This window comes from Octodon degus, unplaced genomic scaffold (assembly GCF_000260255.1).
Source record: "Octodon degus isolate 3935 unplaced genomic scaffold, OctDeg1.0 scaffold00031, whole genome shotgun sequence".
In the NCBI taxonomy this organism is placed as follows: domain Eukaryota; kingdom Metazoa; phylum Chordata; class Mammalia; order Rodentia; family Octodontidae; genus Octodon; species Octodon degus.
Genome location: NW_004524607.1, coordinates 7,150,509 through 7,162,890, shown reverse-complemented (window position 1 = coordinate 7,162,890; position 12,382 = coordinate 7,150,509). Strand labels below are relative to the sequence as shown.

Genomic DNA, 12,382 nt, shown 5'->3' with positions numbered 1-12,382 from the left:
TATTATTGCTTTTAGGGTCTCACTACACAGTTTAGACTCATAGCAATCCTCCTGTCTCAGCCTCTGAAGCACTGGGATTACAGACATGCACCACCATGCCTGGTATTGGGGCCTGCAGGGTGCGCCTGGGGTTCCCAAGGCCGACATGGCATGCGGTACCAGGGATAGAACACGGGTCCTTGCACTTTCCAGACTGCTGAGCTGTCTCCACAGTCCTATCTGGATGTTTTACATTAACACACACACACACACAAACACACACACACACACACATGCTCTACCCCTAGAGGAAGGACAGGAAGCCTCTGGCCCACTCTGCTTCACCTCTTCCCACTTTATTCCTCAAGAGATTGTGTTCCCCTTCTTAGGTGACTCTTCACGATTTAGCCTTGAATATGGAATATTATCTTTCTAAAAGCTCTCTCCACCTCCACATGTACTAGTGGTTTTCAAGAGGTTCTTGGATGCTTGTCTTCGACTATACTTAGCCTTTATGCAGTTAGTGGGAAACTTTTACATTGGAAAATTGAAAACATTGGTTTTATATTTTATATTTTAAAGTATCACATATCATATGTGAAACAAATTGTAGTTATAATGTCATCACATTAAGGATGTAGCTATAATTACAAAATGAGAAATAAAATACCTATGAACTTCTTATGTATTTGAATGAAGGAATACAACTAGAAGAGAAAATATAATAGATAATTGGGCAACCCATTAAAAATATTGCAAATAAAAAGCATGATGATTTACATAACTGTTACACTAGTTTCTTATATACAAAACACAGACATGCAAAAATGCAAAGGACAAATGTTTCATTCATAACAAAAGAGACAGTAAATAAGAGGTAATCTTTCTTCATGTATTTGGTACAGGTCTCACTGCGCAGCTCAGACTTGTAGTGATCCTCCTGTTTTCAGCCTCCCCAGTGTTGGCCTTATAGGTGCATCAACACAGCCAGATTCAGTCACTGGCTCAGTGCACTGGGGATGGGGCCAGCACAGCATGTGACTCCAGAGATCGAGCCCTGGTCCCTGTGCTTCCTTGAGCAGGCACTTAGTCTGCTGAGCTATCGCACTGGCCCTAATAAGATGTAATCTTAAAGGAAGTATAAAGGATCTATATGGACATAACCAATAATTAATTAATTATCTACAAAGACATGTGTGTGTGTTTTGTACACAAGTGTACACACATGGACACACAATTTTATTCTTGGACAATGTAGTAGATACCAATTTTGTATTTATAATTCCTCTTCCTCCCATTTTTTTAACCATCTTCCTTTTTTTGATGAACTCTGGTCCCTTCCATATGTGGTTCTTTAATTGGATACATTAGGCACAAGTAATGTTTGCCAGGTTCTTATTTGTCCTAATCAATCAGGATTATTGGTGGATATGAAAGATGTCCATTTATTTTAGGGTAGAAACAAGAATAAAAGAAAAAGAAGAAGTACTTAAGGAGAAAGAATACTTTGATAAAAATGATTCAGTCCACAAGTAGAATGGGCCACTAAAAGAAGAAGGCAGTGGGCATTGTGGTGCATGTGTGTAATCCCAGCACTCAGAAGACTGGGGCAGGAGGATCATTGTGAGTTTGAGACAAGCTTAGGCTACAAAGTGAGCTTAAGGCCAGCTTGAGGTGTATAGTGAAACCCTGTCTCAAAAAGACAAAAAAAAAAAAAAAAAAAAAAAGCCAGAAGAAAAAGAACAAGGAGGAGAAGGAGAGGGAGGAGGAGGAGGAGAAAGAGAAGAAGAAGGCAACTATCGACATTTCTGTTAGTTGATCTCAGTGGTCCCACTCGATCTTGTTCTGGAAGATACTTATCAGGTGCCAGGTTCAGTGCCTTCTTCTATCAGAAGGTTGATAGCAGGTGCAGGGCTCAGCTTGATCCCTTGTGCTGCTGCCCTGTTCCCATGGTTAGTGTCTCAACTGATATGAAAGATATCCATTTATTTGATAGCTGTGCCCAGATACTCCAGCCTGTTGTCATGCCCTCGCTTCCTACTGAGGTTCTGGCGATGGGGCCTGCCCCCACCAGCAGGGGTCACTATACCAACCTAGGTCAGTGATAGTCCAGGGCCTGTTGCTCACCATCATGGCCTTAGAAAACAGTATTTCATCCAAATCAGTCAAGTGCATTCATGCTTTGCATAGTGGAGTAAAGGAAAAGCATTTCAGTGGACCTGGACTACAAGTTACAGATAAGAATGGATCTAGAGATGACCACAGCCACATGTCTTGACATGTGGAAAAGCCTTTAAAAAAATGAGAACTTCATATGGGCAAACTCTGAGAGTCACACTAATTACCCCATGTTTGTTTAGTGTGAACATTAAAAAACACTGTATTTTGCATACTTAAAAAGTTGAAATTGGGTCTCTATCATTTAAAACCAAAGATTCTGGGCTGGCGAGATAGCTCAGAGGACTAAAGCACCTGCTCAGGCAAGCACTAGGACCGTGGTTCGATCCCTGGCACCACATGCCACACCAGCCCCTCCCCCAACATGGGCTGAGCCAGCCAGTGTCCAGGCATAGGGGCGCATGCCTATAATCCCAGCACTGGGGAGGCTGAAAGCAGGAGGATCACCACGAGTCTGAGCTGCATAGTGAGACCCTGTAACAACCAAATACACATATATTTACATACATACATACATACATACATACATACAATAAAATCAAAAATTCTACAGCAAGGTGTAACACAAATATGAGTATTCCCTAAGTAGAAACCAAAAATTTAAATAGAAATCTTTTATATGCCAACTTAGACTTTATTTTAATAATAAAATAATAATTTTAATAGTCATGATATATTTGTATTATGGAATACCATATACTCATTAAGTTTCTAAAAAGAGCTATATCTGTAAGCATAAATAAATGTATAAAAACAGTGTAGATTAGCAAAAAACTAAAGGACTCATATAAATTCTATTTTTTTTTTTCTTCCCCTTGTCTTTTTGAGACAGGGTTTTACTACACAGTTCAAGCTGGCCTTGAACTTGCTTTGTGATCCAAGCTGGCCTCAAAATCATAGAGATCCTCCTTGCTCAGGCTTCTGAGTGCTGGGACTAAGTGTGCACTGCCATGCCCCTCCTGGCTTACTTAGTAAAATTTTATTTATTTATTTATTTATTTATTTGTGAAACGGGGATTGAACTCAGGCCCTTGCACTTGCCAGGCAAGCACTTATTCTACTGAGCCATGTCCCCAGCCCTTACTTGGTAAAACTTTAAACATATTGCCTACTATATATTTTTCACAAATATATATATATATACATATATATATGTATATATATATATTTGTAATATGTAAAACTCTAAATTCAGGCTTGTAATTAGCAGTTACATCTGGGAGAAAAATGCAAGGATCAGCAGGGAAAAGTAGATCTAGGGTCTTCAATTATATATTTAATATTTTATTCCTTAAAATATAAAAAGTCGAGGCAACTCTGGCAAAATGCTAAGATACAAGAAAATAGTGAAACGTAGTTCAGTGTTTATACTCATATGCTCTTTAACTTCATGTACACTGGAAGCATTTCATCATTTTTAGGGTCTTTTTTATTTATTTTTTATTTATTTGCAGAATCGGGGATTGAACTCAGGTCCCTGTGCTAGCCAGGTAAGCGCTTATTCTACTGAGCTATCTCCCTGGTCCCCATTTGATCATTTTTAAAATAAATAAAATAGGGAGGTGAGGGGAGTTGGGGGCCAGTGAGCGGGGCAGGTTTGTTCACGTGCCGCAGCGAGGCGCTGGGGCGGCTCACAGAGTCTGCCAGCCCATGATTTCCGAAGACTCCCAGAGCAGCCTGCTGGGGACAGGGCTTCTAAAAGGCGAATGCCTGGCAGACGGCGGTGCAAGGCCTTTGTGGCTGGCTATAAGCGGGGTCTCCGGAACCAGAGGGAACCCACAGCTCTTCTTACAATTGAAGGTGTTGATGCCCGGAATGAAACAGAATTCTACTTGGGCAAGAGATGTGCTTACGTGTACAAAGCAGAAAACAATACAGTGACTCCAGGTGGCAAACCAAACAAAACCAGAGTGATCTGGGGAAAAGTGACTCGGGCCTGTAGAAACTGCGGCGTGGCACGCGCCAAGTTCCGAAGCAACCTTCCCGCTAAGGTCGTCGGACACCCGATCCATGTGATGTTGTGCCCCTCAAGAATTTAAACTAATGGAAAGCAAAAGTACATTGTGCGCTTGCAAAAATAAATAAATAAATAAAATCACTCTAGAGGATAAGAAGGAATTTGTAAAATATAAACTACGTTTTAAAGATGCTAACTAAAAAGTTAGCATCTAGCATGAGAATAAAAAGAGTTGCACCAGGTCTTATATACAAGGGGACTGGATAGAAATTTAAGAATTTAACAATGTATTATGTGAAGTAGTAATTACCACACTCCAAAGAGGGATTCACAAATAGGCCATTCAAATGAAAAAGTTACAGAAGATTCAAAAACACAATTAGCAAATCTGATAAAATGAACACATCTATTCTCAGAAAATGGAGATTCTGTTCACATTTACTATGTTAACAATATGCACACCAAAGAAAGGAAGGAAGAAAACACAAAAGAGGAGACAGATGAAAGAAGGGAGAAACGAAAAACTCTAAGAGAAAGAGAGAAGTTCCAAAGTGGGAAAAAATGGAAACTAAATAGATATGCAAGGCTGAAGCAAAATACACATCTTTGGAAACTTAAAACACATTTACATGACTTTTGCGTGGCAAACTAGAACTTATAATAGTAATTATATAAGAAAATGCACTTTTTAAATCCTGCATTATGGATTTAAATTGTTCCTCAGAAGGATATTTATAGATAGAAGTATTGTTCAGTAGGAGGAAAAAAAAATCTGAAAGTTAGTTATCCAGTATCAAACCCCCTAAATGAGAAGAGGAAAAAATACTATAATAAAAAAGTAGAAAAGAGAAACAATAGGACCAGAAAGTAATCAAATAGAAACTAAAATCTATTGCTGATTCTTTGGGAAAAATAATAAAATGGACGAATGTATGGCAAAATAATAAAAGAACAAAGAAATTATAGAAGTATCCATATTAGGGAAAAGAGATCTAGAAATACAAGTGCAAAATCTTAGAAATACAAATTCAAAATTGCATGAATGAATAATGCCAGTCGAGGGGAGACAAAAGGCCACCTCCACCTCCTTAAGAGTCTGGCCAGATCCAGAATTACATCACGTAAGACAAATTAACAGGAGAAAAAGCATACAGATTCATTGAGTATTTCTTTTACCAGGGAAGATCTCAAAAGAAATGAAGAACCAAAGCATGAGTTTGAGGCAGTCCCTTACAGGGAATTAAACAGTGGTAGGTACTTGGGTAGAGAAGCAACTGGGATGGTGAAGGGTAGGGTAGCAAGGTTGCATTCAGCTCTACCTTTCCATTCCTGGTGAGAAGAATGTTAATGATGAGAATAGCCCACCCTCTGGGCCATGGACAATGAATGCCAGCAGCATGTGGCCTGTTAGGAACTGGGTCACACAGCAGAGGTGAGCTTTGGGGAAATAATTGAAGCGCCATCTGCATTTGCACCCACCCCTCCTCGTTGCTGCCATCACCACCTGAGCTGCACCTCCTGTCAGATCTAGAGAGGCTTTAGGTTCTCACAGGAATGTGGATCCTGCTGTTACTCTAACATGCCAGAGATATACTATGTCCACCCCCTAGGAGGTCTAATGCCTGATTATCTGAGCTGGACTGAGTCAGATGCTAGATCTGGGGAATGTAATTATTATGTATTGCAAACATAGAGTAATTAAAAAGAAAGTTCCCCCCTCAGTGTGGAAAATGTATTTTCCATGAAATTGTAAAGGGTGAAGGACTGACCAAATAGCTCAATGGATTAAAGCACCTGCAAACAGGATCAGCGTCTGGGATTCAATACCCGTGGTGCCGCGCCGGCCCTGTCCCTGGAGCATGCGGTGGTGCACGTCTGTAATCCCAGCTCTTGAGAGGCTGTAAACAGGTGGATCACTACAAGTCTGATCTAGTAATGAGACCCTGAACATCCTGTAGACCCTTGCTTAAAATACAAAAAGAAAAGAAAAGAAATTGAAAAGACTGAGGACGGCACACTCATAGGCAGGGTGTCTTTCATGTCAGAGTCGTATCTGCTTCTGAGAAAGAGCATGCAGGTCAGAGTGACCTTCTAGCACCTGCTGTTTGTTGAGTGTGTGTGACTCAGCACAGTCAGTGCCCCACAGCAGCATGTATTAGGGTGGTATATTCCCAAATCCTTACTTTCGAACCATGAAGCATTATACTTTTACAGTCAGATGCAAATGATACTATCTATACAAAAAGAAAAAAGGAAGACATAGTCACTAAATAAGTGCAATCATGTTTCTAATATTTCTTAACAAACCTATACTAAATATCATCAGGACCTGAAATTTTTATTGTGTACTTGTAAAAATATATTCAAGTTTATAAATTAACCAGAGTCTTCAACACATGGTTCTGGAAAAAAGAAAGTGAAGAAATTGCTGTGACAAGAAATTATTGGTTTTTAAGTCTAAACCAAGCAAAGGCAAGGGGGGAGGGGGCAACTGTGACCCATCTCACTTAACCATATAAGCAAAACTATTTTCATGGTAGCAAACTTTGTTCATAATAATATGACTGGTAAGGATGATCTCAGAAATGCAAAGGTTGCCTGACACCAAATAATCTACCCACACATAGAGAAAAAGGCATATGATGTCACTCAACATTAATTCATGTCCAGTGAACATTCTAACAAGCCCAAAATAGAAATAAGAAACTAAATTTAGTAAAAGACATCTTCCAAAAGCTTCCACCAAGCACGATGACCTAGCAGAGGAATTTCTACTAAATTTAGGAACAAGAAATTAATGTTCATGATCCTAATATTCAAAAAGAGTGTTGAGTCTGAGCAGCCTGGATAATGTAATGATTCGAAAAGAAATCAGCACTTAAGTCAGGCAAAAATGTCACTATGTGCTGATGATACTATTAAAAATTCCCAAGCTTCCATATAATTAGTATGAGAAAAGACACTAAACTCATAGAAAAGAAGGTCAATATCATAAGTCTGTAACATAACTAAACTAGTAATAAACAATGAAAAGTATTTAATAATACATCAACATACACAGTAACAATGAAAAGTGTAAAATATCTAGGAACGGAGTTAATAAAAAATTATGTAAGACTTTTTTAAAGAAAGTTATGAAACTGTGTGCCTTAGTTACTCTTCTCTTGTTGCCAAGACATAATACCTGACAGCCAAAATTAAGGAAAGCCTTGTTCAACTCACAGCTTGGTAAGGGTTCAGTCCATAGCCAGTTGGCTCCAAGGAAGGGTGGCATGGCAGAGGGGCAACAGTGCAGGGTAGCAGAAGACAAGGAGACCAAGAAAAGCAGATGATAAGGAGTGGGCCCACCAAATAGCTCAGTGGATTAAAGCTCCTGCTTAGGCAGACGCCGGGGCCAGGGGTTCAATCCCAGGGCCTGATGTGCTCACCTCACCCCTGAGGCACTCTGAGACAGCGATTGAGAATGGGCTTGGTGGTGCACTCCTGTAATCTCACTGCTTGGGAGGCTGAAGAACACAGGCAGATTACTAAGAGCCTGATCCACAAAGTAAGACCCTGTAGACCTTGTACTAAATACAAAAAAAGGGGGGGGGGGTGGAGCCAGCCTCTTTTCCTCCCTTACAAGGTATGCAGGCTTCCTGCCCTAGGGTAGTTGTGGCACACACACCCAGAATAAAATAAAGAAAAAAAAATCCTAGCTCTGGACAGTGAAACAATGACAGCCCTCCCAATGGCCACATGAGGCTTTGGAAGGAGATCCAGGCATAAATCATAACACTATGCCTCTGTTTCCCAAAGACTCACGCACATTCCTTTAGGCAAAAGGCATTTACTCCAAGAGTTGCCAAAGTCCTAACAGTTTCAGTGTTGCTGAAAAGTCCAGCTCCCAAGATTTAAGGCAAACTCTTAGCTGTCAGCCCCTGTACAAACAAAGAGAAAGTTAAGCATTTAATGGCACAAGATCAATATTTCCATTTCAAAAGTTAAACACAGTGAGATACAAAGGATTGGGACCAAAGAAAGTACAAATTCTAACAGGAGAAACATTAGGTCCTATAGTCTGATGTGCAGCATCTGAGGCAATCTGTAGCAAGTTGTAAACCCCAAAGGGCTTGGGTGGCTTCACCACTATGGCACTTCTGGTGGCTTCCATGGCTTCTCTTTCGGGCCTGCTCTGCTCCCTTCTTGCAGACTGTCTTACACAAGCCATGTTCCTGCCTACTCCAAACTTCCGAGGTTTCAACCGTACCTCTGGTTTCACCCTCACAGCTTCACACCTGCCCTCTCAGGGGCACACTTCCTGGCATCCAGGCCTTTTGAAATCAGGTTGGAGACCTTCTTGACCCCACAAATCTTGCATTCTGAATGTGCGTAAAACCAACACCATGTGGATGATGCCAAGGTCTGCTGCCAGCTAGACCAGGACCCAGCCTTCTCTCTCTTTTGGTTGTTAAGTGGGCACTCTGAATCTCATTATAAGGAACAAATTTTCCATGCTGATGCAATTCTGGAACACAATATGGCCATGGCTATTATAAAACATGGACTAAAACGTGGTGTTCTGTCACTTTCTCTTCAAAGCAAAGCCTTTTGCTTTTGTAGTTTTGAGGTTGCAAAGGGTTCTTGTGATGCCTGTAGGCCATGTTTTCTATTTTTTTGTTCCTTCTTACAAATCAGGATTTCTTCTCCTCTATCTTTGTAGCCCACAGGTTTATTGGAGCTTCCTTTCTGATCATACTCACAATGGTTTAAATCATTCTGCTGGGCTCTCTGCTCTTGATTCTCAATCTACATTGGCCTAACAGCCCCCAACAGCAACTATGCCATCACCTCACCGTTCAACTGTCTAGAAATTTTTTCTGCCAGATTAGTCTACTGCACTTACTCTCAGGCAAATCTCAGTCTCAGGCAAAACATCTGGACAAGGCAAAGACATAGATAAACTTTCTTCCAAGTTATAACACACACCATCTAGACTCTGACATCCAATGCAGTCCTTCTTTCCAGCAGACACCTCCTGAACTTGGTCTTTAAAGGCAGGATTTCTACCATACTTCTGCTCTTCTGAGCTCTGACCAGAATCTCCTGTACAAAAATAATCTAGGGCATTGTAGCTTTATTCTTTCAGACAACATCTCTGAAACTTTCGATTCTCTTATCCCAAGTCACGCCAAAAGGCTCTTGAATCATATGGTCAAGTGTAAGTCACCACAGAAACCCCATTCCTGGTACAAAAGTCTGTTTCAGTTACTTTTCTTTGTTGCTGACACAAAATACCTAATGTCAAAAATTAAGAAGGAATGGAAGGCAAGGTTTATTTAGCTCACAGTTGGTAGAAATTTCCATCCGTAATCAGCTGGCTTCAAAGCAGAGTAGCACGGCATAGGGACAACAGGTTGTGGTGGTGGAACACAACAAAAGCAGCAAGAGAAAAAGGGGAGGAGCAAGTTTATTTTCCTCCCTTACATTTCATTCAGGCTTCCTGCCCTAGGGTGCTTGTAACACTCATGTCCACAATCCTAGCACTAGACAAAGAACCAATTGCAAACTCCAGGCCTAACTACCTCAGAAAAGCCCACCACTACCTGAGACTTTGGGAGAACGTCTAGACACAAAGCACACCACTCTGCTAAGAATCATAAGCTAAAGCCTGCATATATACCAAGAGTCAGGAACACATGGAAGAAGGATTCCCCATGGTGATGCTTTTCCAAGTTATTCTTGAAGGTTCTATTCAGATCTGTACTATGACATGAAATACAGTCACTTTCACTTTTACTGAATATTGTACCAGAAGTCATAACTAGGGAATTAAGAATGCAAAATAAATAAAAAAAAATTAGAGGGATTGTGAAGAAAGAAGAGAAACTGTCTGTATTAATAGATGATATAAAGTTATATGAAGAAACTTTAAGAATCAGTGACTAAAATTAGAGTCAAGGAAAGAACTAGACGAGAATGCTGGATACCACATGCACATACCTCACAGAATCAGTCACAGTTCTCTGTTAATTAATGAATGAAATTTCAGGTCATGAAATATAAAATATCTGTAAACTTCTTTCTTTTGCTAATCATGGCCGGGCTCTCAAACAATATGATATCTCCCTGTGTGACTTCTTTTCTGGATTAATTTTATAACCTTAAACATAGCTTAATATGCCAGTGATTGTCTTTTTTTCTGTAAGACTTTTCAATTTAAATATAAAGCATTCATTAGAAGATTGTTAGTGCAAAGAATTCTTTAGTTTTGATAATTAAGAAATAGGAATAAGCTGACAGACATTCTGGTGTCTGTTTAAGAGGGTAGGGAGAGGGGTGGCTAGAGCCTTAAATTTATTTGCTTAAAATGGGTCTGTCCAAGGGTCAATTTCAATAGATGTGTTCAATAAAATTCATGGGAGATCAACAAGTCCACTTTGAAAAAAGAAAGGTAAAACAAGATTGACGCCCACTGGTCACCCAGGGCACAATCCACCTGAGGTAGCGTGATGAGGACATCCCTCTGTTTTAATTCTTAAACAGAAAGTAGCCTGGTGTCACCAGTTTGCTGTGCACGCTGTGCCATGCTTGCGTGCACGGAGGCTGCCTGTGCACACACCAACAGTTCTGTCCTACCCAGCACATCCATCTGTTTTGTAGACTGGTTGCCACCTGGTACATGAACGAGTAAGGATGGACATTTAGATCGGAGAAACTCAATTTGTATTAAGGATCAGTAAACTACAATAACCCCCTCTTTTCTGGCATGCTCATTCATACAAACAGTACTGTGGGTGGTTATGGTGAAGAAAATATCATCTTCTTAAAAATAGTAAATCTGACTACCAGCACAAGGACTTCCTGAAGCACAAGGCTTCTGTTCCATCACGCCTCAGAATCTCAAGTAGTGAAGAAGCATCCTCCCCTGTCATTATCTCTAGATCGTGACTGGATAAATGATTCAGTTCAACTCCTGTTCCCATGATGTCTTCTTAAATGTCCCCTCTAGCTGACTACCCCTGGGTGACCTTCTCTGCCCCAGATGGCAGCTTGAGCGTGCTTTCCGGCCCTTGCCATTAGCCAGAGGGCTTGGTCAAGTACTGGAGACGGTAGTGTGGCCTTTAAGGAAGTCCTGAGGATGTGGGTGGGTCCGGGTTCAGCTGTTGTGGTGGTGTGACACGGACATAAAGGTGGAGCTAGGAGGTGACCTCAGGCCAGGAAGTGAGAGGGCGCCCGCTGCACAGCACATCCTTTTCAGCGCAGAGAAAGGCAGGAGTGAAGCGCTGTGCCTGCCCAGACTGCGCAGTAGTACACTCCAGAATCGCTTTCTTCCACGTTTCGCAGCACAAACTTATAGCTCCTTTCTGTGCCTTCATAAACATGGTATTTCCCTGAGTTGAACTCAGAATCCACCGTCTTGGAAGTGAAGAAGTCATAGTAGAGAAGACGGCGTGGGGCCTGCCCCTCCTGGACTAGGTACCAGTGGATGTAGTTCTCCTCTTTATGAATATTGCAAGTGATGATTATATAGGACCCAGGTTTCCTGGTGACCGATGTCATTCCTCCTTCCAAACCAGATGTTTGACTGCCTGCTGTGGAAACAGCAACAAAACAACGATGAGGGAGAAGTAACGGAATTCTAAGTACAGGCTCCCGTTGTGGGGAGGCCCATGAGCGCCCGTGCCACGCACTCACCAGCAGGCAGGAGAGCTAGAAGCAGGGCCACAGCCCACCGCATGGTGCTTCTGCTGGGCCTTACAAGGACAGAGAGCAGGTGAGAACAGAAAGCCCTCTCCAAGGACAGTCCTAGTCAACATCAAGGGATCCCTAGAACACTGAGGTGGCCCTGGTCCATCTGACTGAGGGACCGACCAAAGTGGCAGAGGATCTGTCAGAGAAGGACCGCTGCTGACCAGAGAGAGGGGTGGTGCCTGGAGGCAGCCCTGGCCTCTCAGCCTCTGCGCGCTCCTGCAGCGCCCCCTTGTGGCCTTAGGATGCAAATCCTCAGCGGAGGAAGGGAAGCGCTGGGTCCTGAGAGCTCAGGACTGAGGCTGGCTGAGTGTGAACATGGGTGGGAGGACGAACCCTGACGACACAGCCTGTATTTGCGGGGACAAGGACTTCCCTGAAGTGCAGCTTCTCTATGGTAATGCCGTCGCCGTGTTCCTATCTTGCAATGAAAGTTTCTCAATATTGCCCTGAACCACCCTCACATCTGTGAGTGGGCTCTGAGAAAGCCACTAGCTACAAATCTGGTAATTCCTTAACCCAGATTACTAAAAGATC

At 41.8% G+C, this 12,382-nt stretch overlaps 1 pseudogene and 1 gene segment (V, D, J or C); one reads left to right on the top strand and one right to left on the bottom strand.

Moving 5' to 3' along the window:
- The first annotated feature begins 3,863 nt into the window (after window positions 1-3,863).
- LOC101567175 lies at window positions 3,864-4,196 on the top strand (annotated as a pseudogene).
- A 6,236-nt stretch (window positions 4,197-10,432) lies between these two features.
- On the bottom strand, window positions 10,433-11,990 carry LOC111816385. The segment is given in 2 exon segments: window positions 10,433-11,688; window positions 11,792-11,990. Coding segments are annotated over 2 exon segments (381 nt in total).
- Window positions 11,991-12,382: the final 392 nt, after the last annotated feature.